Source organism: Narcine bancroftii, chromosome 3 (assembly GCF_036971445.1).
Source record: "Narcine bancroftii isolate sNarBan1 chromosome 3, sNarBan1.hap1, whole genome shotgun sequence".
Classification (NCBI taxonomy): Eukaryota; Metazoa; Chordata; class Chondrichthyes; order Torpediniformes; family Narcinidae; genus Narcine; species Narcine bancroftii.
This window is the reverse complement of record NC_091471.1, coordinates 337,037,907-337,063,390: the sequence shown is the minus strand read 5'-3', so window position 1 is coordinate 337,063,390 and position 25,484 is coordinate 337,037,907. Positions and strand designations below refer to the sequence as shown.

The window sequence follows — 25,484 nt, the reverse complement described above, 5'->3', positions numbered from 1 at the left end:
TTATTCTGGAAAAAGGTGGGCAGATGAGACCAAGATTAAACGATTTAAGATTGATGGCAAGAACAAAATGTAGAGGTGCAAAGGAACTGCACAAGATCCAAAGCATACTACTTCATCTGTGAAATGTGATGGGATGTTATGGCCTGAGCATGTCACTGATACAGGCAGAGTGAAGATGCTCAGTGAAGCGATCTCCCAGTTGTTAAAGTAGGTTTCTAAATATCGGCACAACATTTGGGCCAAAGGGCCTGTACTGTGCTTTAATGTTTTAACCACAAGTTGGAATATACATAAAAAAAACACTTGACATGGTTTTCATGCGTCTACAGGAGTGTAATGACTTGTTTCAAAAGCACAAAATGCTAATAAACAAATAGCAGTTACTAAAAGTGTGGCGAGAGGAACTAGTTTTGCCATTCATTTGAACAAATGTACATGCTTTGATAAATTGGACCCCATTAGTATGTAGGGGAGTCCAGAGATTGGATATTTGTAACCCAGGGATGGCCTGCCTTGCAAGTTTTGAATGTGATTGCAATTTTGGATGTAGATCTGCAAGACAATTTTAGGTTGTAAATTGCAGCCACTCAGTCATATAGTGTGCAAGTAGTTGATAACAGAGAATATGGGACTGTGACAGAATATAGATATGTTTTTGGGAGATAAATTTGGAAAGGTTTGATAGTGTAGGTCACAAACAAACACTTTAAAACAGATCTTATTTAAAATACTGGAGCGCTGCTAATGCTAGACATGTCAGGGCCTCAGAGCCTTGGCAAAAGTTTTGGAGAGTGCGCAAGAGACTTCACTAATGGATTGTTGTTTTTACAAATAGGCAACAGATAAAAGAGCTTGCCGGAGCCACATTCTATCTTAAGAGGAACTTGCTGTTGTAAGAGAGTCATGTGATTTTGCAAGCAGAGAGAGCCAAACAGGCTTTCTCAGAGAGAGTGTTACAGACAATAACAGTAGCTAGGACTAGAACAGGACAAGCTGGAAAGCTTGTGAAAAACCCCATTTTGGAAGATGGGTTGTGAGTTCTTAGTTCAACCTAGTGGTTCATGCAAGAGGAGAGGATTGCTGTCTAATGTTTCACTTGGAATAAGAGAAACAAAAAAGCTCTCTGTGGTGACCTGAAAGAAAGAGGTTATCATTTGGAGAACCCTGAGGGGGCAAATTTTGTCAGCAAGACACTGAAGTGGCTGATGGAAATAAATCAGGTGTGGCTGTCCTGAAACAACAAATCTCGCTCTGAAAACCGAAAAGAACCTTCCTGAACAGTAACCATTTACCTTTCAAGCACCAAAGCCTGGTGAACTTTATAAATGTTAAGTTCTGTGCACAGTATAAGAATTGCCTGCAACCAGTGAACTTGGAGGAATGAGAAGTGAGATTGGACTGTGAATCAAAGAACTTTTCTGAACTTACACACACATTACATACCCCTTCGCTTAGAAATAGAAGGGGGTTAAATTAGGTTAGTTAAAGTGTGAAACTGTTTTCATGTTTAAAGATAATTAAAAGCAACTTTTGTTTAAGTAACCATTTGTCTTGGTGAATTACTATTGCAGCTGGGTTTTGGGGTCCTCTGGTCTCGTAACAGGACTAACAAGTGTGCCTTAAATTATAGAAACTATTTTAAAAGCAGTAAAATCCCTATTATCTGGAATTCAACCAACCAGCAGAGTAAAGCAAGTGGCAAAAAAAGTGGAAAATTAATAGGTAAAAAAAAAATACAAAAGTTGAAAATTGGCACCCCCCTTGCAGCCAGTTAGGCAAACTACACAACATGCAATCTCAAACAACCGGCAAATTCACTTATCTGACATCTACCACTCCCTGTAGATGCCAGTTACCTGTATAAAGAACAGGTGTAATTTTTAGTAAACAGTGGCAGTTGTTGCTCAATGGCAGACAAACTATAAATATTGCCAAATGTTAACAAAGCGCTGGAGTTACTTTAGAACACCTTGCCTATATATCAATTTAACCTCTGAAATAACAAAATTGTCACAGACTCAGTGAAGCCATTTAGTTGAGACTACTACAATCCAAACCATTGGGAGTGACAAATATTCTTAAAAGAAAGCTGTTCAGAAAGAGGCCTAATCAAGGACAGCAAATAGGAACGGAGCCTTTTTATGAAACATAAACCTGGCAGATAATGTTTATATATTTCTGTCTTCAGTTTGTCTTTACTGAAGGATGCTGTTGAGAGAGGACACTATATAGAAACATATATAGAACATCAAACAGCACAAGGATGGCACTTTGGTCCACTATGTCTGTGCTGACCAATCTAAACTAATCTATCTGCCTGCATGTGGTCTGTATCTCTCTCTATTCCCTGCCTGTTCTTGTATTTATATAAATTCAGACCATCTATAGTTTCATTCAAATTGTATATATGCTGTATTTATCACAAACTGATTCTTGTGCAACATGTCAGTCACAGAACACCAGTCAAGAAAAAAGCCCTCTAACGCTTTCCTCTGATTTCTGTGACCTAGCCAATTTTGGATTGTTTACCAACTCGCCATGGATCTGTTGTGACTTAATCAACCATTTTCAAATGCTTTATGAAAGTCCATGCATGTAACCTTGTTATCATTGTTTATTCATCAGTTTTTACTGGTTTATTTTTAAAAATGACAATTGTACAGATGCCCATATTAAGTACAGCTTTTCTGCAGATACAGGCAGACCCCGGTTATGAACAAGGTCAGTTCCTAAGTCGGTCTTTAAGTCGACTTTGTAGGTAAGTCAGAATAGGTACATACAGTTTTTATTTATCGCTAGTCAAATTTCTTGAAGTTGAAATCAAAGGAAGTTTCTTGCATTGGATTTATGCTTTGGAGGCATGGTTACAAGAGTAAATGACCATTACAGACTTAAAATGGCGGATGGCGTTCTCCTTCCTTGAGCCGACGAACTGCTGAAGCTACGTGTAGTCTGTTCATAAGCATGAGTTGTCCGTAAGTCTAATGTTCGTTACCTGGGGACTGCCTGTAATGCTTTTCATATTTTGGGACTTTTAGTTGAATTTGACCATATTGCACAGTTTCCAACACTAGTTTTCAGTTTGAGGTTGTGTGTGCTAATGAGTCCCAATTCATAAAATCAATGCTTAATTTTGGTTTCCCTGAAAATTGGAGATTAGTTTCCATGCTATTTTAATGGCATCCATTTTAGTGAGGTTACATGCAAATTCTGATCTGCTGTAGAAAAGAGCATGCAAATAGGACATCTGATGTCTGTTGGCTTTTGGCAAATGACGTGGATTTGGACGTCACGATCACACTCATCTTTGGATTTACAAGAGGCTGTTGGGAAAATAGTGGGAGAATGATGAAATATAGAATTGTAATGCAGATGCTGTCGTGGTAATAATGTATCAATCGCAAAGGAATTCCAAATGTCAAATTAATTTCTGATCCCCTCCCCCCTCGCCCTTTTTGTTCCCTCCCTCTCCCATCCATGTTTTTGTAGTTGAATTTGTTTTCTTTTAATCTGGTTGTGCAGGCGCTCCACTGTAATAGAGAAACTTGAGGCTCTGGAATTGGATGTTGATCGAATGGAGACGGATACATCTGCTCACGGCAATTTGCGACCAGGAAGGAGTGAAAGCAGACAACTCCAACAAAGAGATGTAAGTGATGAACAAAGTCATTAGCAAATGTACAAGTAATCTTTACGTCTTTTACAATAAAGGCACTGATGTTCGTTACAATGAGTAAAGAAAAATTCCACTTTTGCCAGTGTTTTAAAAAGACTAGCAGTATGAAAACTCTAACTTTGCCAAATTTTTTTATTGTTTTCTAATTTATAAGAATTGATCTTGTCTTTGTCATACCCTCTACAAAAAAATCAAATGAATCCCAATGTGTTACTGTATTGCTGGGTTGAATTTGGCTGGCATAGTTGTGGTGCAGAAGTTTGGAAAAAGAAAACTGTTTCCCAAAAGTGAGTGGGAAGGAGTCCCCTTTTTTTTGGCTCTTCCCCTTGCTTTTGAACTTTCCTCACACATTGTCCTTCTTTCCAGTTCCTTTCTTCTCTGTCCCTGCCAACTTGTTAACTTCTCACTCCCCTCCATTCACCAGACCCCTCCCTTTCTCTCTCTGCATAACCAGACAACGCCAGCTGAATTGAATAGCTGCAAAGTCTTTGCAATGAATATTGTTGCTTAAAAATTTACCATAACTGCTCTGAATCATGGGATTCTTAATAGAGATCAGTGCCAGCAATTTTGCCACATAACTTGAAATGCTGTCCAGTGACAGATAGCACTGAGTTACAAAATAATGAAAAATGCTGAAAGTGATCTGCCAACCAGGCTGTTTCTGGGAGGAGAAACAGCTTGTGTTTCAGTTTGAAGAAGTAAAATGGACAAAAGAAGTTTATTGAGTTGGAGGCAGGGTGAAAAATGGGGTAAAACTAAGATAACTATGTGGATTTGCTGTAAGCAAGGTTATCTAGTAAATGAAGTGGGAGTAGAGAGTGAGAACAAAGACAAAGTAATGTGAAAGTTATGACATGCAGACTGGAAGACATGTCCCATCGACTGGGTTGGCCATGTCCTCTACTCTGAGGAGGAAAAAGGGTTTTAATAAAAAGTAATACACAAGCTGAGCCAATAACACAGATGGAGGATTGAATTGGACAGGAAAATTAATCAGGGGTTGTAGAATACATTATTAAGTTCAGAGAGCTGCAATATCCCCAAACTGAAGACTATTTGCTGTTCTACAAGCCGACATTGAGCCTTGGTGTAATAATAAAGAAAACCACAGACCGATAGGTCAGAATGAGGTAGAGAATTAGTTGGCAAAGCAAAGTTTGGTGGCTCCTGTGGACTGAACAAAGCAATCACTCGATCTACATTTGTTCTCTCCAGTGTAAAGGAAACCACAGTGTGAACGCAAATGAACTACGTTAAATAGAAGAAAGTGCAGATGAATCTTGCTTTGGTGAGATGAGAGCTGGGTGAAATAGTGCGTCTGCCAGGGCTATATAAAGTACACTTGTTTGACCTGCTGAATTTCTCCAGCATTGTGCTCTTACTTCAATCATGGTCTCTCCAGACTTTTGTGTAGTGGAATTTGGGGAGGAGATTTGTAAAATAATAGCTTGTAAATAACCTTGCCTCATGTTTTGTTTTAATTTACTGAATGCATACATCATTAACGGAGGTCTTTTAATTTTAACCAGCCCATTGCAACAAATCTCAATCCTTTGCCTTCTTTACACGGCTATGCAAATTCTTTCATGTGAAATACTTATCCAACTCCCTTCTGAAAGTACCCAGCAGATTGTGACTTGGGGTGCATACCTTAAGAAGGATTTTAGGAACAGATTCATGATTCATGTTCAGCAGCACATTTAATAAATGCAGAAAAGAAAATATATAGTGTCTCTGGGAAAAGAGCAAGGGAAATGAGACTAATTGGATTTGCTAATAATGATGAGGCTGGATGGCAACCTTTGCTGCTCCATCAGAGATGATTTTATGATGTTTCAGCTTTGGAGCAAAGGTCCCAATGATTGCATACATCTAAATATACTGTATATGGACTGTACACTTTTAGGCCAAAAAAAATCACATGGTAAGGAAATTCATTGGAATGAAGCTGGGAAAAATATTTTTTGCAACAATATTTTGCTGTAAATAACCATGGCCAAAAAATGGACTGTTTAACTGCTGATGTAATCTGGAGCTGTATTTGGTCACAAAACATTGTTTCTAGCCCTGGGTTTCAGTGCATCTGTGTTTCATTAACATTCTCTTTATTTCTCCCCGCTGAGTTAGATACAAACTTTGAACTATGTTGAAATAATAAGTACATAAAGAGTCATTTCATATTCCCGTTTAAATTAAAGGAAAGTCAGTGAAATTGAATTCACTCAAAGTTTTAGAGTCATCGAATGGTTACAATGCTGTTTACGTCATTCAGCCCAGGATGTCCATGACGGTCTCAGCCAGAGCAGTTCTGCAATTCCAACCACGAGCCTATTCTCTGTGGCCTTGAAGGTCGCCATAGAATCCACCTCCTCCACACATTACAGATTTCAATCTCATGTATTTGTCATTCATTTCCCTTTCTTATATGTGACCTTTAGTATTCAACTTTGCCATCAAAGGGAACATTCTCACGCTGTCCACTCTGTCCAGATCCATCATTTCAGGAAATTTCCCCTCAGATTTCTCCATAGAAAGCTGCCTGTTTACATCTGATTCAATATGTCACCAATCTCTTGCAGTTCAGAATAATGCCAATGTTTCTCACAATCTCCACCATTCACCTTCCTCCAGTTTGAAGAACCATTCATCATGACTTTGTACTACTACTTTGCATCCATGTTACGAATCTCCCTTTTACTTCAACTTTGAAGACCTCAAAAGCCTTAAAGTTCATGCACACTGCATGAATTGCATTGCCCTTGTGAACAATATCTGTTATTCATCAACAAATGCTATCAAGTTGTTTCAATTGGATTACGCCATTTCAAAAGATCCATGCTAGCTTGCTTTAATCCTTTTTCCTCCAGGAGACTTAACTTGGCCCCCAAAAAATATTTGTAAGCACTTTTCCACAACTGAAATTAAACTAACTGAGCTTAAGTTGCATACCATACTGCCTTTTTTGGAAAAGAAAATGTGCTGCATTCAATTCTCTGGTACCATGCATATCCAAAGAGCAGTGAAAGGAAACAGTCAGTTACCCTTCAAGTGCCTCCCTTTTTTTGTTTTATTTAAAATCATAGGATAAATTTCATTTAGTGCTGTGTCAAGTTTAGCCAACTTCTAATATTTGTCAATTTTTAATGTGTCTCCTCCCTCAGTCTAAAAGCACTCTCTTCCCTGGAAAGACAGCTGCAGAGTATTCATTTAGTAACTTAACACCCTCAGTATCTACATATAATTTCTAATTTTTGTCCTTAATAGGCTCTACATGTGCTGCATCTACATGTACTTCGTTTACTTCTATTTATATATCTATAGAGAACAGCTTTTCATTCTGGTACAGGTATATGTTACCAGCTATTGTTTCTTATGTTTGCATCTTCATTTATACTTCCCTTTTCATTCTTTTGTTATCAGCTTGGTTCTCTTGTTGGTATTTAAGCCGAACATTTGTCTCTGGATCATGTATTCCATCTTTATCTGTAACTTTCTCTTCTTGCCATCCTGTCTCCAGTAAGAACACCATTCAGTTTCTACTACAATCATGAGACTTTCAACATGGAATAGTCTGAGAAGTGGTCTTCCCTGAGTCATGACATTCCCTCTGCCATAATTCTCACAGTATTTGATTGAATCTCACCTATTTCACCGAGACAAAAGAATAGAGGTCCCCAACTTTGTGCCCCATTAGCTTCTACATTCACAATTTCCGTCAACTTCAGCGAGGTTCCACCGCCAAATACATTCTTGCTTTGCCACCTCTGTTGCATTCTGATAGGGCTGTTCCTATCTCTCTCGGGACTATACTTAAATCTCCACAACCTTTATACAAGCCACTGCAGGAATTGCAAAACCTGTCTTTTTAGTTCCAGTCTATCATCCAGATTCCAAAGCAGTCCTTCTAATGTACTTGATTTGTTGCTCAGTGTTGTCTCTTCTGCACCGAAGACACTGATTACTGATTGGATGGCTGGTTTGTGGAACAACTGCTCTCAGTCCACCTTGTTGATTTAGAGCCGTGGTTTTCAAACTGCCCCCCATAACTCACATTCCACCTTAAGCAATCCCTATGCCATGTGCTCTGTGGTTGGTAAGGGATTGCTTAAAGTGGGATTTGAGTGGGAAAGGAAGGTTGAGAACCATTGCTCTGGCCCCAATTGTTATGAAATATTTTGTTTGAGAAAAATTGTCATTGGCCTATTTCCTTTGGAGTTATGAAACTGCACAAAACAAGTCAATTAGGTTGTTTTCAAAACTTTTTCTTTCCACTCACATACCACCTTAAGCAATCCCTTACCAATCACAAAGCACTTATGGCATAGGGATTACTTAAGGTGGAATATGAGTTTAAGGGGGCAATTTGAAAACCACTAATTTAGAGCTTCTTATCATCTTATCACTTCAGTTTTCCATTCACCCCAACTCTGTCTTATCTGGGTGTGGCCTCCAGCAGTCTTATGGCAATGCCCCAAGAAAAGTTGAGGAGCAGCATCTTGTCTTCTGTGTAGTGACATTGTAGTCTTCCAGACTTGATATTAAATTCAATATCCCTGAGTGACTTGTTTTCTTCATTTGTTTCAGAACTTGTAGGTCATTCATTTGTAATAACCTGTGCTTAGTATTTCCCAGAGAGACAGCGGCAAATATGGTGTGTGTGTGTGTGTGTGTGTGTGTGTGTGTGTGTGTGTGTGTGTGTGTGTGTGTGTGTGTGTGTGTGTGTGTGTGTGTGTGTGTGTGTGTGTAGATCACTTTATAGGATGAGGAACATTTTATTTGTATTGTTACAGCATTTAACATACAGAACAATTTGTCCATCAAATGAAAATCAAAATGCTGGGGAACTGGAAGCAGTTAACATGTCACTTGGCACTTAATATATTGGGTCAAAGACCCTTCAATTCTGACATCGGGCCTTTGACCTGAAATGATGACTGTTTCTCTTTCCACAAATGATGCCTGATTACTGAATGTTTACAGCAATTCCCATTTCTTCTTGAATCTGGTGTAATCAAATTCTGATCAATTCATGTTTTTTTAAATCATGAAGATGTCTAAATTAAAGCTACATTTAATTTTACTTTATATTTTTCCTCTTTGAAGGAAATAAAAAAAGAATCTGTCAGAGAGCAACACTTTCATTCTTCTGTTGTACCACCTCTTCGGCGCGCAAAATCCCTTGACAGAAGGACCACTGAATCCATAATGACGGTAAAGTTTGTCTTTCTTGCCTACCAATTGTTACATTTTTATGTTTAAATTATGCCACAGTCCAGAAGTAATAATTATTTGAGCCAAATTAATAGTTTTGAATAGTAGGAAGACCATAGTATATGGTATTAGTGTAAAAAAAAGTTGTGTTGAATTAATTAGATTATTTTTAAAATGAAAATAAAGTTCTTCAAAAGGTTGACTTAAGCTGTCTCAATGACTATTGTCCAGTAGCACTCACATCTCCTGTCGTGAAATACTTTGAGAGATTGGTTATGGCCTGAATTAATTCGTATTTAAGTAAAGATCTGGACCCACTGGAATTCACCTACTGCCACAATCGCTCTGCTGCAGCCCTGGATCACTTGGACAACAGTAGCATATACATCAACTACAGCACAGTTTTCAACATCATCATACCCTTAGTATCAGTCAACAAGCTACAAAACTTGTGCCTCTGCCCTGCCTTCTGCAACTGGATCCTTGACTTCCTCGTCGGAAAACCACAATCGGTATGAATTGAAAAAGTCTCTTCCTCATTGACAATCCACACAGACGCACCTTAAGTATGCATGATTGGCCCACTGCTGTACTTGCTCTACACCCATGACAGTGGCTAAGCACAATTCAAATGCCATCTCCAGATTTGTCAATGACCACAGTCCTCAGCAGAATCACAGATAGCAATGAGAAAAGCTACAGGAGTGAGATAGATCTGCTAGTTCAATGGTGTCACAAGGACAACCTTGCACACTCATTGTTAGCAAAACTAAGGAACTGACTTCAGGGGGGGAATTCAGGAGAACACAAACCACTCATCATCAAGGAGTCAGCAGGGTTAAGAAATTCAAATTCCTGGGTGTTAATATCCCATGTTGATGCAATCAATTTCTGCAGGTGTGGAGAGCATTCTGACTGGTTGCATCATTCTATGGTATGGAGGTGCCAATGCACAGAACAGGAAAAGAGTACGGGAATACATTTTAAAATTAATACATTTAATTAAAAGAATACACATTAAAAGAATATGTTGTCATTTTTATGACAAAATGGCGCCATACAGCGGCATCTCTTTGCGAGGAGCTCTGACAGGAATGAACAAATATCCTAAAAATCAAACAAAAATAAAGAAACATAAAATCAAATTTTCAATACAGCATGGAGGTCCTAAGATGGAATTGGCAGAATTACCAGTCACCATCAGGCCAAGGGACCCCTAAACAGGTCAAGCAAGTACAGCAAAAATTCCAGCAGCGGACTCACAAACCAGGTAAAGAAGACCCAATCATGTGTACGCAGAGGGGGGTGCTACAGGTCAAGGTGAGACGCTGGGACCTGAGGCTTTTGCTCCCTGCCATCCTCCTGGCCAACATACAATCCTTGGAGAACAAACTTGATGAACTCCAAGCCAGACTTCAACATTGGAGAGACATCAGGGAGTGCTGCCTGATGTGTTTCATGGAAACATAGCTGCACGTGGACATTCCAGACATTGCACTGCAGCCCAAGGGCTACACTCTTCATCACACTGATTGAACACGGTGTCTAGAAAAACTAGGGGAGGCAGCATTTGTGTCATCATCAATTCATCATGGTGCACAGACATGATGGTCATGTCCCAGTCCTGCTCCCCCCTCACCTGGAATAGCTGGGTGTTTCTACCTGCCGAGGGAGTTCACCGCCATCATCCTGGTTGCAGTGTACCTTTTGCCTCAGGCTGACACTGGAGGGACTGAGCAGTATTGTAAACAGCCATGAGAAAGCACATCCTGATGCCTTTCTGATGATGGTGGGAGACTTCAATCAGGTCAAACCGAAGAAGTCTCTGACAAACTACCATCAACACGTCATATGCGAGACCAGGGGAACCACTACTGCACCACCATGAAAAATGCGTTCCAAACCATAGCACGACCACGCTTTGGCAAGCCTGATCACCTGGCTGTACTTCTACTCCCGATGTACAAACAGAGACTGAAGACCACAGAATCAGTGGTGAAGACAGCGAAGATATGGTCGAGGGAGCTGGAGCAGCATTTTCAGGACTACTTTGAATCAGTGGACTGGAACATCTTCAAGAGATCATCCATAGACTTGACTTAAAATGCAAAGGGTGTCACCGACTTCATTAAGACCTGCATGGGTGAGTGTGTGCCCACGCGCACATACTGGGTGTTCCCCAACCTGAAGCCCTGGATGAATCCGAGAATTTGGAACCTGCTGAGGGTGTGAACAAGGGCATTTAAGGCCGGGGATCAAGATCTTTTCAAGAAGTCCAGGTACAACCTGTGGAAGGCCTTCTCTGAAGCAAAGTGGCAATTCACGCCAGTTATGGCAGGGAGTGTAGATCATTACTGCCAACAAAGCAAAGGCAAACACTATAGATGGCTGCTATGTTTCACTACCCGATGAGCTGAACATCTTCTATGCCTGCTTTGAGAATAAGAACCAAACAGTGCCTACTAGAATCACTGAAAAGGCTGAGCACCCTGTGATATCTGCTGCTGAGGGCAATGTCAGAACATTATTCAAGAGGGTGAACCCTCGCAAGGCATCAGGCCCTGACGGCGTACTTGGCAGGGTACTGAAAATCTGCGCCAATCAACTAGCCAGAGTGTTTACAGATATTTTCAGCCTCTCTTTGTTGTAGTCAGAGGTTCCCACCAGCTTTATCATCCCGATATCGAAGATGAGTAACATGGGCTGCTTCAACATCTACCGCCCAGTAGCACTGACTTCTACTGTGATGAAATGATTTGAAAGGCTGGTCGTAGCCAGAATTAACATGTGCCTGAGTAAAGATCTGGACCCACTGCAATTCACCCATTGTCACAATCACTCCACAGCAGATGCAATATCGTTGGCTCTCCACTCACCTCTGGATCATCTCGAAAACAGCAATTCATACATAGGGCTGCTCTTCATCAACTACAACTTAGCCTTCAATGCCATTATTCCCTCAGTGCTGGCCAACAAGCTGCAAACTCTATACCTCTGTATCCCCTTCTGCGACTGGATGGTTGACTTTCTCATTGGAAGACTACAGTCAGTACGAATTGGAAACAACGTATCTTTCTCACTGATCATCAACACGGGTACATCCCAAGGATGCATTCTTAGCCCATTGCTCTACTTGTTATACACGCATGACTGTGTGGCCAGGCAAAATTCCAATCCCATCTACAAGTTTGCCAATGACACCACAGTTGTCAGCAGAATCACAAATGGCAAAGAGGAAGCGAACAGGAGGGAGACAGGTCAATTCGATGAATGATGTAACGACAACAACAACCTTGCGCTCAACATCAGCAAAACCAAGGAGATGTTTGTGGACCAGGAGGAAGTAAGGGGAACACGACCCAGTTCTCATCGAGGGCTCAATAGTGGAGAGGGTCAAGAACTTCAAATTCCTGGCTTCAACATCTTCGAGGATCTGTCCTGGAGCCTCCACTTTGATGCAATCACAATGAAGGCTCACCAGAGGCTAGACTTTGTGAGGTGTCTTAGGAGATTTGGTATGTTATGGAAGACTCTTGTAACCTTCTACATGTGTACCGTGGAGAGCATTCTGGCTGGTGGAATCACTGCCTGGTATGGAAGCACCAACTCACAGCACAAGAATAAACACCAGAGGGTTGTTAACTTGGCCTGCGACATCACAGGCACCAGACTTCATCGAGGATATCAACATGAGGCACTGTCTTTAAAAAGCAGCCTCTATCCTCAAAGATCCCCACCATCCAGGCCATGCCCTCTTCACTTTGCTATCATTTGGGCAAAAGATACAGGAGCCCAAAGACGAGCACTCAGCGGCACAAGGTCGACATCTTCCCTGCTTCCATCAATTTCCTGAAAATTCAATGAACCAAAGACACTCCCTTACTTTTCAAGCACTATTATTATTTTATTTTTTATATTATTGTCGTAAGATAGTTACAATATGTATGTTTGCACTATGATACTGTCGCAAAATACCAAATTTTCTTACTTGTTCATAACAATAAACCCTGATTCTGAGTTGTGAACTTGGCCAGTTCCATCATGGGCACCAGACTTCACTCCATTGAGGATATCTAGAAGGCTAAGTTGTAGTTGATGAAGAGATAGCATCTTTAGGAAGCAGCTTCTATCCTCCAGGACTCTACCACCCAGGCCTTGCCCTCTTCTCATTGTTAACATCAGGAAGGAGCTGCAGGAGCCTGAAGACAAACACCCAAGCGTTAACAGCTCTTTCCCCTCTGCCATCGGATTTCCAAATGGTCAATGATTCACAAACACTACCTCATTTCCTCTTCTTTTGTATTGTTATTTATTTTGTAAATATAATTTCCAACAATATTTGCATCTATAATCTTGCTGCAAAACAAAGAATTTTGTGACCTATTCATGAAATAAATTCTGATTCGAGATAGCATAATTAAATAAAAAGACACCAAATTAGAACTAATTACACAATGCTCCCAAGGGGTTGCGATGTTTCTTCGGAGAACATTTATTTTCACAGTTTTAAAGTTTTATTTAAAACTTTATTTATTTTAGAAAAATGCAATTTATTTATTAACTTTTTTTCCCAGTTGTTTGAGTTTCTGGTTGACTGAATGCTGGATAATGGGGATTTTACTGTACAAGGAAAGCAAGGGAAAATGACAAAGCAGCGATCTGTTTCAAAAGTATTGTAAGGATATTTTGGGCAATTGCAAAGTGGTCAATTGATCTTTGGTTGTGTAAGCATTCAGGGACAATTTGGGAAAATGTTACTATGCATGAGGAAAAGATTGGTTAAGGAGAGCCAGCACAGATTTGTTGAAGATGAACAGTGTATGACAAACTTGATTATATTTATTTGATAAGGTAATAGAACACAGAACTGTACAGCGCAGGAGCAGGCTCATTGACCCACAATGTCTGCAATGAAATAATGCCAAATTAAAATAAACTCTTATTTTTGTACTTGATCCATATCCCTCCATTTCTTGCATACTTGTTGGTGGACCTAGAAGCCTCTTAAATGCTACTATCATGCCTGTTCCACCACTATCTCTGGTAGCTCATTCTTGGCAAAAAATTGTCCACACGCCTCCTTTGAAGTTTCCCTCTTTTGTAATATTTTTAACATGGGGGAAAATCCATATTCTCACAGGCAGCATCCAAGTAAGTTTCTTTTGTATCCTTCTCAAAGCATCCACATCCTTTCTGGAATGGGGTAACCAGAATTTTACACAGTACTCCAAGAGCAGCCTAACCATAGTTTTACATAACTGCCACATTAAGGTTAATAAAAGGAAGCAGTGGAGACCCTTTACATGGATTTTCAGATGGAATGAGCAAAATTGAGTCCTGTGGAATTTACAGGATCATTTGCAGTATGACATAAAAGCAGAGACAAGTGAGTGATAGTAAATGATTCCTGAGACATTTTGCAGAGAAGGCTCTGGGTGTATCCTATCAATTCCTGTCTGGATCTTGTGTGTTTCAGTGAGATCATTACCCATTCTTCTAAACCATAATATATTGGTCATGGGTGATCCTGACTCTCAACCACATTCACGTCTGATTTCCATATCCTCTGGTTGTCCAAAAATATGTTGTGTTTAACCTAAATGTACTCAATTGAAAGCAGAAACGCTGGCAAGCCATTCAGTCAGCAACTGTTGAAAAAGCAGCCTTTTCCATGTAAGCTTCATCATTGAAACTTCCTGACTGATATTTCAAGAATTTTGTTTTTATTTCAACTAGAATGTTTTGATCTTGAATGTTACTGATGTCTGAGCATTTGGAGTCTGATTTGATTTGTTCTGATCTTCTAATTTTTGTTTTCTTTTAGCCAGATCTGTTGAATTTTAAGAAAGGATGGATGGTAAAGCTTGATGAAACAGGCCAGGTAAGAAGGGTTTATAATTTTGCTTTATTTTTCAGTGCATACTATATTTCAATGTGAAATTCTGCTGATTTGAAGCTCCATGTTGCCTATCATTTGTTATGAGCTTCACATAAGTAAATTTTAGAATATTTGTCTCTAACTAGGAAGCACATGGAAGTTCTTTGTATGCAGAATTTGTTTTGGTGAGGTCACTTTGTTACAATTTATACTTCTGCCAGCATCACTTTTTCCATAAATGCACTTTTCATTGTTTAATTTCTTAATTGATATTCCACCTTCATGGTTCCTGTCAAATTGAGTCATGTCAGACCTAGGTGATGATTAAAATTAACTGGAGAATAGATATAATGTAATATGTTGTGTCATTTCAGATAATAGGAAATATTAATCTATTTGACTATTTCAAACTGGTCAACTGAGTTTATTTTCCCTCCAGATGTTAGAATATTCTATAGAAGAAAGATCTTGAGCATTGCACTGAATGTACAAAAGAAAGTGATGTTACATGGAATAAAATAATTGATCCAATGAAGAGTCTTTGACATGAAATGTTGACCTGTTTTCTCTTTCCACAGATGTTGCCTAATGTGCTTAGTGTTTCCAGTATTTTATATTTATACAGATTTCCAGCACCTGTAGTTATTTGATTTTTTTCTCTCAATTGCAGTCAATTAGGACTAGATTGACTGTTGAAATAAAATACATTTCCTTCAACTCTGGGGAATTTTAAACCATGACTTCCAAGGTTTATTCACACAGTTTAATTTTTAAAAAATTATAAATCCTGAAAAAAACACAACTTAAATATCTAAATACAACTCTTGCCACCACTCATGCATGGATGGTGGATGATCAAGGGGTAAATAGGAAGAGGAATATTTCTGTCCTCAATATAAATTGTTGGCAAATATTTAAGTGAAAAACAGTTGAATATATTCTTTTGGTCAGAACCAAAATAAAATGTAAATTCGATTCAGTTATTTAGGTATTAAGTATAATTAATTGAAGGTATCTTGGACCTACCATCAAAAAGAAGTTAGAGGAGCATCAAAATCAGGACTGACTGACTGGCTGCTTCTTGCAGGCTGTGAGATTGATGAATGGTATCCTGTAACCTTGGATCTCTAAATGAAATGAGTAAATTATTCCAAAATATTTTAGTATATATTTTATATGTGTGTGTATGTGTGTAATATAGTGTGTGTGATTTTTATTTTAAAATGTGCTGTTTATTGTGTGTGCAACATGGTCCAGAGAAAGTCTGGTTGTACATGTGCAGGCGGATGATCATAAATGAACTTCAAGGAACAACAAAATTGATGTCTTTGTTTTTGACGTGGTATATTATGGCAGACTTCCAGCATTATTTTCTAAATAGCTGCAGTTATATTGGCATATAACCAATAATTTAGAAGTTGGTTCAATTATTACCTCTTTGGCAACAGAATTCAATGCAAACAAAGTCTTTTTGCTTCAGACCTGAAAGGGGCAAATTTATTCTGGCCAATCTTTACCCTGTCAGTCTCCTCTCAATCAGTAGCTGCAAATCATCAGTAACTTGCTTACTACAAAGGCACTATTTAAGCACCAAGTTGCAACATCATTTTCATTCATGTTGGTTGGATGTTCAAAATGAGTGTTGGGTGGCTTATTGATATATCAAGGCAAGATTCAACTGAGTCGAGGAGCTTAATTTCATTCACAGCTCCCATAGCAGTTAAGTTTAAAAATGGCATTTGATCTATTATCAGTTACATTGTTCAAGAAGAATTCCAGGGTGAAAATACATCCAGAAAGGATTGATGGTCCCAGATTTCTTTACTATTATTTGTGATCTTGAAATATTAATCAAATCACCCAAACCTTCTTCTGTTCAGAGAATTCCATTCTAATTTGTGTTATCTCCCACTTTCCAATTTAATCCTTTGAATCCATTGGTAAATTTGAATTGTATTTCTTCAGAGGACATTTCTGGCACACAAAAATGTACTTTGTGGTGGTTCAACTGGAGCATTGATTGCTGCAAAGTAATTTTTTTCCCCCTCACTCTAGTCCTCCAATTATAAAGGCTGGCATTTCATTCAGAATCTTTAATTATTTGCTGTATTTTCTCATGACATTTTTAATTAATAGTATGCATTGGATTTCAAGACCGTCCTCCCTCTGCAAATTGTTCTAGCTTTTCTTCATATAAGCTTTCAAGTCAAAAGGAGTTGCATTGTCTTGCATTGAAATCAATTTACCAGAGTTTTGCTCTATATTTATAATTCAGTAACTTGGTTCCTTCTGTGCTGTTTACATGTCAACTTTCTTTGCATCTCCACAAACTTGGATATATTCCAAGTTGTCATGAACATTGTAAGAAGGTGGGGACCCTACATGAAGACTTGCAACATGCCTTTGGTTACATCCTACCAAAGAGGGTATTCCCAGCTCTTCTGGTCCTCAAGCAATACATTCTGCTGCTCATGTCTCAGAACAGGCTTCATCAATGAACTTCTGGAGGTTCAAATAAATAACATACAGGCAATCTGCTGCACACTTCAATATTGCATTGTGACTCTGAAGTATTTTTTGAAGTAATTAAATGTTTTTTCCATATTTGGAATGGAAAATATAGCATATCTAATTTGTTCTAAGCTTAAACAAGACATAATATCTTTAACTATTGTCTGTGTAGGTGGAGTGCTATCTTTCCATTGAATCTTTATTGGCATATCTACATTGAAAGATAGGTCGCACCACACTCAGGTAAAATGATATTATGTCTTGTTTAGGCTTAGAAAAAGATATGCCATCAAAGATGGCATGGGGCCCTTTTATGGATTATTGCCTATCCTGTTGGTAACCCCCCCCCCCCCCCCAGCTCCATTTATTGTTAGTATTGAGAATTTATATTTCTTTTTGACTCTCTTTTCTTTCTTTTCTTTTTTTCTTTCTTATGATATTCTGAGGGGGTGGGTGGGTGGAGGGGGAAAGGGAGAGAAGGATTTTAAAAAATATGGATGTGGTTTTAAAATATTTTTTTAAAAAATGCTGCATGGTCAAAATTTGCAGGCAACAAGTGCTTCCAGAGCCATTTCTTAATGAATTGTTACCATATGGAGTAAAAAGGAAACAAAATACTCATACATTTTTTGGTATTAAGTTTTATCCCAAAATTGGGCAATATGATTATTGCATGCAGTACCAACATGAGAGTTAGCTTCATTTGTGCTGACACAGCGAGTCCCTGCCTTTTAGTAGAACCATCCAGGAAAAGCAAGAACATCTTGAGTATATATTGTCCAGTTCTGAATGTTAATAGTTGATTTGTTTCTAATGTCTAATGACGACAAACTATTTTTGAATAAACAAAATGAGCTCTTTCTGCAGGTATTTCAGTTTATTTCTTCAATTTGTTTTTTTTTTAAATTTTTCAGTGGAAGAAATACTGGTTTGTCCTGACTGACCATAGCCTCCGTTACTACAAGGATTCAATTGCTGAGGATGTAAGTGGAATTTATGCAGAAACCAGTGATAGAAAACTCCTATACTTAATTTAGCAGCAGTTGTGTGTATGATCATTGCATTTTCTGTTTAAAAATTAGGTAAATAAGCACTTGTAGACCATTTTATATCAGCTTTAATTTGAACATGTATAAGAAGAAAAAACAGGCTATGTAGTTAATTAAATATAGAGCATTGCAGTACATGAAGTTGTACCAGTCTATATAAGCTGATGCAACAAACTAAACTTTCCCTCCCTCACACCGATAACCTTCCATTTTTCTTGAATCGATGTGTCTAAGTCTTTTAAATAGCCCTATTATACCAGCTTCTGCCACAACCCCAGGCACCCACTACTCCATTTAAAAAAAAAACAAACAAAACTTACTTCTTGACATTTCCCATAAAATTTCTTTCCTTTACCATGTACACATGTCCTCTAGTACTTGCTGCTGAAAGAGGTGTTGGCTGCCCAGCATAGCTTTGTACACCTAAACTAAGTCATGTCTCATTCCTCTTTGGTCTGAAGAGAATAGCTCAAGCTCTGTCAGCCTTCCCTCACAAGACACATTCTCCAATTCAAGCAATATCTGAGGAATCTCTTGTTGCATGCTTTGCAAACCTTCCACATCCTTGCTGTAAAGAGGTGAACAGAACTGAAGACAATATTCCAAGTGTGGCCTAACCAGAGTTTTACAGCGCTGAAACATTACCTCGCGGCTCTTGAACTCAGTCTCCTGATCAATGAAGACCAGCAGACCATAAGCCATCTTAACTACCCTATCAACTTGTGTGACAACCTTGAGATATCTATGGATTTGGATCCCCAAATCCCTCTGTTCTTGCACACTATTAAGAATCCTGCCATTAACCATGTACATGTTAAGTTCAACCTTTCGAAAGTGCATAATTTCAGTCTTATCCAGTTCACTTATTATCCAGATTGAACTTCATCTGCCACTTCTCCAGTCAACTCTGCATCCTGTCTATATTCTATTGTGACTTATTAATAGGGTAGGTAAATTGGAATTTGTGGATAGCATGGATTGTGTGTGTGGCCTCCATTTGTCGAGCATGGGTACTGCACCTTAAGCGAAGCTGGAGTGGCCTCTCCAGGGTGCAAGCTAGTGCAGAGTTGATATAGAGAACGTCTGTTGTCATTCAGTGGGAACCCTTCCCCTCCAAGCTAATGGCAGGCTGAAAGAAAATATGGTCAATACAGTTTGATGCCAGCAGCATCGCGGGAGTTGCCATGCCAGTGCTGGGAACAGCATTCAGCTGCCTTCTGGACACCGACACTAGATTTTTCATCAGGGTTTACTCCCGAAGTCTTTGCCGCAAGCGGGTATAGCCACAAGGCAACGGAGGTTTGAAATTGTTTTCCCTTTCCCATACGAGTTACCATCTGTGGTTTACAAGCCCCATCTGTTTCAAGGTGCCAGTGTCCCACCTTTGCCCCTTCTCCTGTCCGTGACCACACTGCCAGGCATTAGAACCATGCCACACGTGAAGACCAGGAGTTGGACTTTGTTGTCAGAGGCTGTTTGAGACGCATGCCATGAAGAGCATTTGTATAGCAGTTGGACCTCGTCCCCACAACCACCCTTTGGCTATGATAACCTTTAGAGCCGAGCATAGATTATGGCTTGGATAACTGGTAGAAACTAGAGCAGAAATAATCATGTCATTTTCAGAATGGAAGAGTGATTAACTGCCTAAAGATGCAAGGAAAACAAGTTTCACAATAAGACGTTACAAGTTATGAGTACAGAAAGAAACAGATCACTTAAGTGATTTGGCGTCTGTTACTTACGTCTCTGATTACCGTTTCAGACAGTTTTCTCACTGTGGAGGTTGAACTGTTCCTTGGGCTCTGCCACAATTTAACAAGATCTTGGTTGTTGTTCTATCTTGGTAGCATTTTCCTTTACAAATCCCACAACTTCTGATTGTATCATTATCCAAAATCACCTTAGCACTTGGTCAGAGAATTGTAATGGATTCATTGCCATCTAAATTAAAAATCTTTTTTCCTAATGGCTGACCCTTATTTTAACGATATAATTTATAGCCCCTGTCACACTTGTGATTCCAAGAATTAACAGCCAATCGGCCTTTCAAGTGTCTAGTCTAAAAGCAAAATAAACTCAACACAGGCGTCAGATGACGTCATCTCACACCGGGGATCGACAGCCTCCACCCCTGGTACAATCCCCAGCGTCTTCATTACAATCAGGCAAGTGTGAAACAGGTAATTGCATTGTGGGATTGAAATGACCCGATTTTGTGTGAATGCAGGAACATGAAGGAAAAAAAAGATTAAAATTAAGGTATAAACTTTGCTGTGGGAAAATTGCAGCGGGAGAGAGAGGAAATAAATAGTGATAAATAGCAATAGCAGACAATTTTTAAACAGCTTGGGAAAATATAGTGCATAATTTATAAAGACTTTGGAGGGGGGGGAATGCAATGGCGGGCCTGACTTCACAGAATGCCGTGTGGCAGAGAAACCCCTCTATGAATGCTCCATGCATGCAACCAGGCAGACAGCCCCTTCTCTGCCGTATGGAATTCCGGGAGGGCAGGTCCACCATCACTTTTCCCCACGGTATTTATAAATTGTACGCAATAGTGCTACCAACTTTCCCACACTGTTTAAATTGTACATGATAGTGCTACAAACTTTCTCACGCTGTATAAATTGAGTGCTATAGCACCACCAACTTTCCCACCCTATTTAAAAATTGTCCACTATTGCTATTTATTGCTGGCATTTTCCTACGATCCCTTATAAAGGTTTATGTAGGTTGGCACAATAACAACAGGGACTGAGGGGCTCATACTGTGCTGTACATAAAGCTTAATTATTTTAATAATTAGGCATGATCTTATATTTGAACAAAATTAATCATAACACATTGATCAGAATTTAGGACAGGTCCACCATCACTCGAGGTGTCATGACGTCATCCTTAAAACAGTCCTCACCCCAAGGATGGTTCCTTGCAAGTGTTAAAGCGTTCACTGTTAGGAGTGGTCAAGTGTGAAAAGCCAAGCCCCCATTCCTATCCCAGGACACTGAACAGCCAATTTAGTGGGATGCAGATGTTAAAGGGAGTTATGTAAGCTGTCTGTACTCCAGCACTCCAATCCACTTCTAATAATGCACCAATTTAAAAAATATATAGTTTTCTACTTTCTCCCACATTTTGTTTTCAATTTTTTTAATATCATTGTGCAGTATTGTATTCAGAAAGTCATTTGCTGATTTCCCCAATTCTGTTATTTATCACCTAAAATGATATGTCAAGCATTACGAAATGTTCATTTCATAAATTCATGTTGACTTTACTCATTCTTATTTCCTCTTTGCCTTGCCACAGTTTCCTTCATTGATTGTTGCATTGTAATTGCTATTGATATCAAACTAATGGTATGCAGTCCCCTGTTTATCACTCTCTCTCATATCATAAATGGTAGATTATATTCCAACCTTTGAGAAACATTATTTGCAGGAGAGCAGCAAGCTGAGACACAGCACTCCTTTGTGGGGTCCTAATGCCTGGTTTTAAATTTCTGTAGAAAGGTCCAGTGGTTTTTTTTTAAACATAAGTGAAATTACAAAGGTTCATGACCAAGATGAAGACATCCATGCTTAACAGTGAGCCATAAGAGCCCTTCATCAAGCCAAAACGTTGGTTATGTATCTATCTTTGCTACATAAATTACACTGTTTGACCAGCTGAGTTTGATGAAGGTCTTGGACCTGAAACATTAACAAAGTTACTCTTTCCATAGACAGCCCCTGACCAGCTGAGCATTTCCCTTATTGTCATGTGCTTAAATACACAAAAATGTACCAACATTTTCTTGCCATAAAATAAGTGTTCAGTGTCCGAGGTTGAACCATTCCAGAATCTGATTGATGAGACAAAAACTTGAACATTACTCAAGATTATCTGATGTGATTTCAGTATTTAACTGTTTTCTGGTATTTATGACTGCTCAATGTGTATATTATTTAATATTAGATCAAATTTGGGTGTGGATTTCAAAAACCATATTGATGATCTATTGTTCTCTTTTTATTCACCAGGCATCAGATCTGGATGGTGAAATTGACTTATCCACTTGCTACAATGTAACTGAATTTCAAGTCCAGCGAAACTATGGTTTCCAAATTCATGTAAGTTGACAAATTTAAATAGTACTGAAAACTTTGCCCCAAATCAGCATATATCCAGCATCATTATCCTCATGTCCTACAGCTTTTGATCCTTTAGTTATGGCTCACATCAATATTGAGTTTTGCAGATATTAACTGTTCTTTGCTATGACTATGTGTACAATAAATAATAGGCCTGAATTTTGCTGATTGCATTTTTCTGCTGAGATTAGTAGTTAGCTTTGCATTTGCCTTATTGTTAGTCATAAAACACATTTCTCCTTGGCCTAATCAAGTTTCTTTAGGCTCCAAAGTTGTTAAGCTTTCAGTCATGTGAAAAAACTGAGCAATAAGTCAAGTTTGTTGACATCTGATTTTACAAAACAGCGTTCTCCAGTCCTCGGTGCAAAACACACAGATGTACAGCGAGACATAACTCAGATACAGAGAAACAATACAAATGCAGGACAGGTATTTCATCTGCACCAGTGGTTCGCAACCTTTTTCTTTCTACTCACTACCACTTTAAGTCATCCCTATGCCATCAGTGCTCTTTGATTAGTAAGAGACTGCTTAAGGTGGTGAGTGAATGGGAAGGGAAGGTTGAGAATCACTGCTCTAGACCTAATTGTTACCGAAATATTTTGCTTGAGAAAAATTGTCATTTGCCCCATTTCGTTTGGAGTTCTGAAACCGTGCACAGTAATAGGTCATTGGCATGAACAGGAGTGCTCAGTATGATGGTGTTCAATGTTCTCCTACCAACCCTGACAAACTGTGATCTTTCAGTTAGGAAGTTCTGGATCTAATTACTGAGAGAGGTGTTGAGTCCCAGTGAGGACATCTTCTCCATCATTTTCTGGGGAATGATCACATTAAAGGCCAAGCTGAAGTCAATGAACAGCAACCTTGTCTAAAAAGCATTTTTCTCCAGATGGGTCAGGATGGAGTGAAGTGACAAGACTATAGCACCGTTTGTTGAACGGTTTCTTCTATCGGCGAATAGAAATGAGTCCAGAGTCGCTGGGAGGTGTGCTTTGATGTGTTCTATCATCAGGCGCTCAAACCATTTCATAATAGTGGAGGCCAGAGCCACAGGGCGGTAGTCATTGAGGCCTTTTATTGTCACCCTCTTGGATACTGGGATGATGGTGTCTGTCTTGAACCCTTTGGGAACGATGGACTTCTGCAGTGAGCTATTGATGATATTCGTAAAGACCTCCATCAATTGGTCTGTGCACCCGTCAGTACCCGAACAGGTATGTTGTCTTGTCACGCCGCTTTGTGTGGGTTCACCTTGGATAGGGTTCTTCTCTCCTCAGCCGTGACTATGCAGTGGGCCCGTTTATCAGGGGGACATAGAGCTTTCTTTGGCATCATCCTGTTACTCTCATTAAACTGTTCATAGATGTTCAGCCTCTCTGGAAGGGAGACATCATTGTCCTTAACTTGTAAGGTTGATGTAATCCATTATAGTCTTGATCTCTTTCCACATGCGCCTCATGTCACCGGTGTTTCACAGCTGTCTGTGGATCATTTGTGTGTATCCTTGCTTTGCCTTCCAGATTGCGCGGGAGAGTTCAATGCTGGTTAATCTGATCTTTATGCTATCTTATCCCCTGTTTTAAAGGCAGCATCATGAGCTCTGAGAACGTCCTGGACCTCTGCATTTAACCATGATTTCTGGTTAGCTGTAGTTGTGAAGCATTTGATCTCAATGACATCTTCAATGCACTTGATGATGTAGGCAGTCGCTAAGTTTGTTTACTCCTCTATGTTTACATGACTTGTTGGTGGCCGCCTCCCTGAAACAGCTCCAGTCCATGGGCTCAAAGCAGTCTTGAAGGGGCCCACGCCACCCTCCTCCCCCGACCTTGTCCTGATCTCCCTGTGAACTGAGCAAGTTTACTTTTCCACCAGTCTGTACACCAGGCTTAGCAGGACAGATACATGATCCGAGTAACCTAGATGGGGATGAAATGCAGCCTTGCATACAGCAGGAATGTTAGTGTACACCCGATACACGGTTTTCTGTCCTCTATTAATAAGATGTTTAATCTAAAAGTACAAAATAAATAAATAATAATAAATTTATAAAAGAGCACTGGCGTACCTCAGGGCTCTGTGCTCAGCCCATTCCTATTCATGCTACTGACCCACAACTGCATCACTAGATCCAGCTCCAACAGTATCATCATGTATGTAGATGACTCAACAGTTGGCCTCATCAACAACAACAATGAGTCTCACTACAGAGAAGAGACAAGGGATGTAGCCAGGTTTTAATGTTAGGGGGAGCGAGAGCACATTCAAAAAAAAAGTGCAATGACCACAACTGTATGTTTTTGCACACACACACTCTCATGCACACAGTCTCTCACTTTCACACGCACACTCACACTTGCGCACTCTCTCTCATGCACATATTTATTTAGCTGACCATAAATATTTTGTGTTAAAGTCGGGTGTTATTCGATAAAACTTTAAAAATGTGAATACCCTGATGGTGGATGAGTTGTTTCCATAATCTTTACCATTTCCATGGTGCCGAACTCCTCTTAATGTACTCTTGTCTTTGTCCCTCGATATCCACCGTCAATGACATTCAAATAAATAAAATTAAATCAAAAAAATCCTTTCCAAATTTCTCCCTCCTTAAAAAAAAAATCATGTAATTCTTTCTTTGAACTTTAGTACTTCCTCTAGGAATGAAAATGGATAGCACTGTAAAAAAACCTAATTAATAATTATAAAAAAGTAAGTTCAAATCATTTGACAGCCTGTGCTCTTTCTCCCCAAGTGTGTCAATTAAAGCAGTGTGGCGGGCCAAGTGACCGCATGGGTGGATGGGCCATCCCAAGACGGCGCGGGCCCTCCTTCTCTACGGAGAAGAAGCCCACTGTTGACACCATGTGCGAGCTAAGGGAACCCCCTGCTTCCGTGTGGCGCACCGCAGGCTGAGGAGTGATGCAATGACACGCTGACATCACTTCCGGAAGCTAGTGCATACATTACCGGAAGTGGGCGTTGTCCACGGGGCAACACGGCAAATTCAAATA

At 39.5% G+C, this 25,484-nt stretch overlaps 1 protein-coding gene across 2 annotated transcripts in view; it reads left to right on the top strand.

Annotated features, from left to right (window-relative positions):
- Positions 1 to 25,484, top strand: part of LOC138759274 (putative leucine-rich repeat-containing protein DDB_G0290503) — a 257,041-nt gene that overhangs the window by 151,923 nt on the left and 79,634 nt on the right. For both annotated transcript variants that reach the window (XM_069929427.1, XM_069929428.1), the window contains exons 8-12: positions 3,523 to 3,649; positions 8,783 to 8,890; positions 14,715 to 14,771; positions 18,194 to 18,262; positions 22,357 to 22,446. In XM_069929427.1, the coding sequence (XP_069785528.1) occupies positions 3,523 to 3,649; positions 8,783 to 8,890; positions 14,715 to 14,771; positions 18,194 to 18,262; positions 22,357 to 22,446 (451 nt within the window). The remainder of the gene's footprint in view (positions 1 to 3,522; positions 3,650 to 8,782; positions 8,891 to 14,714; positions 14,772 to 18,193; positions 18,263 to 22,356; positions 22,447 to 25,484) is intronic.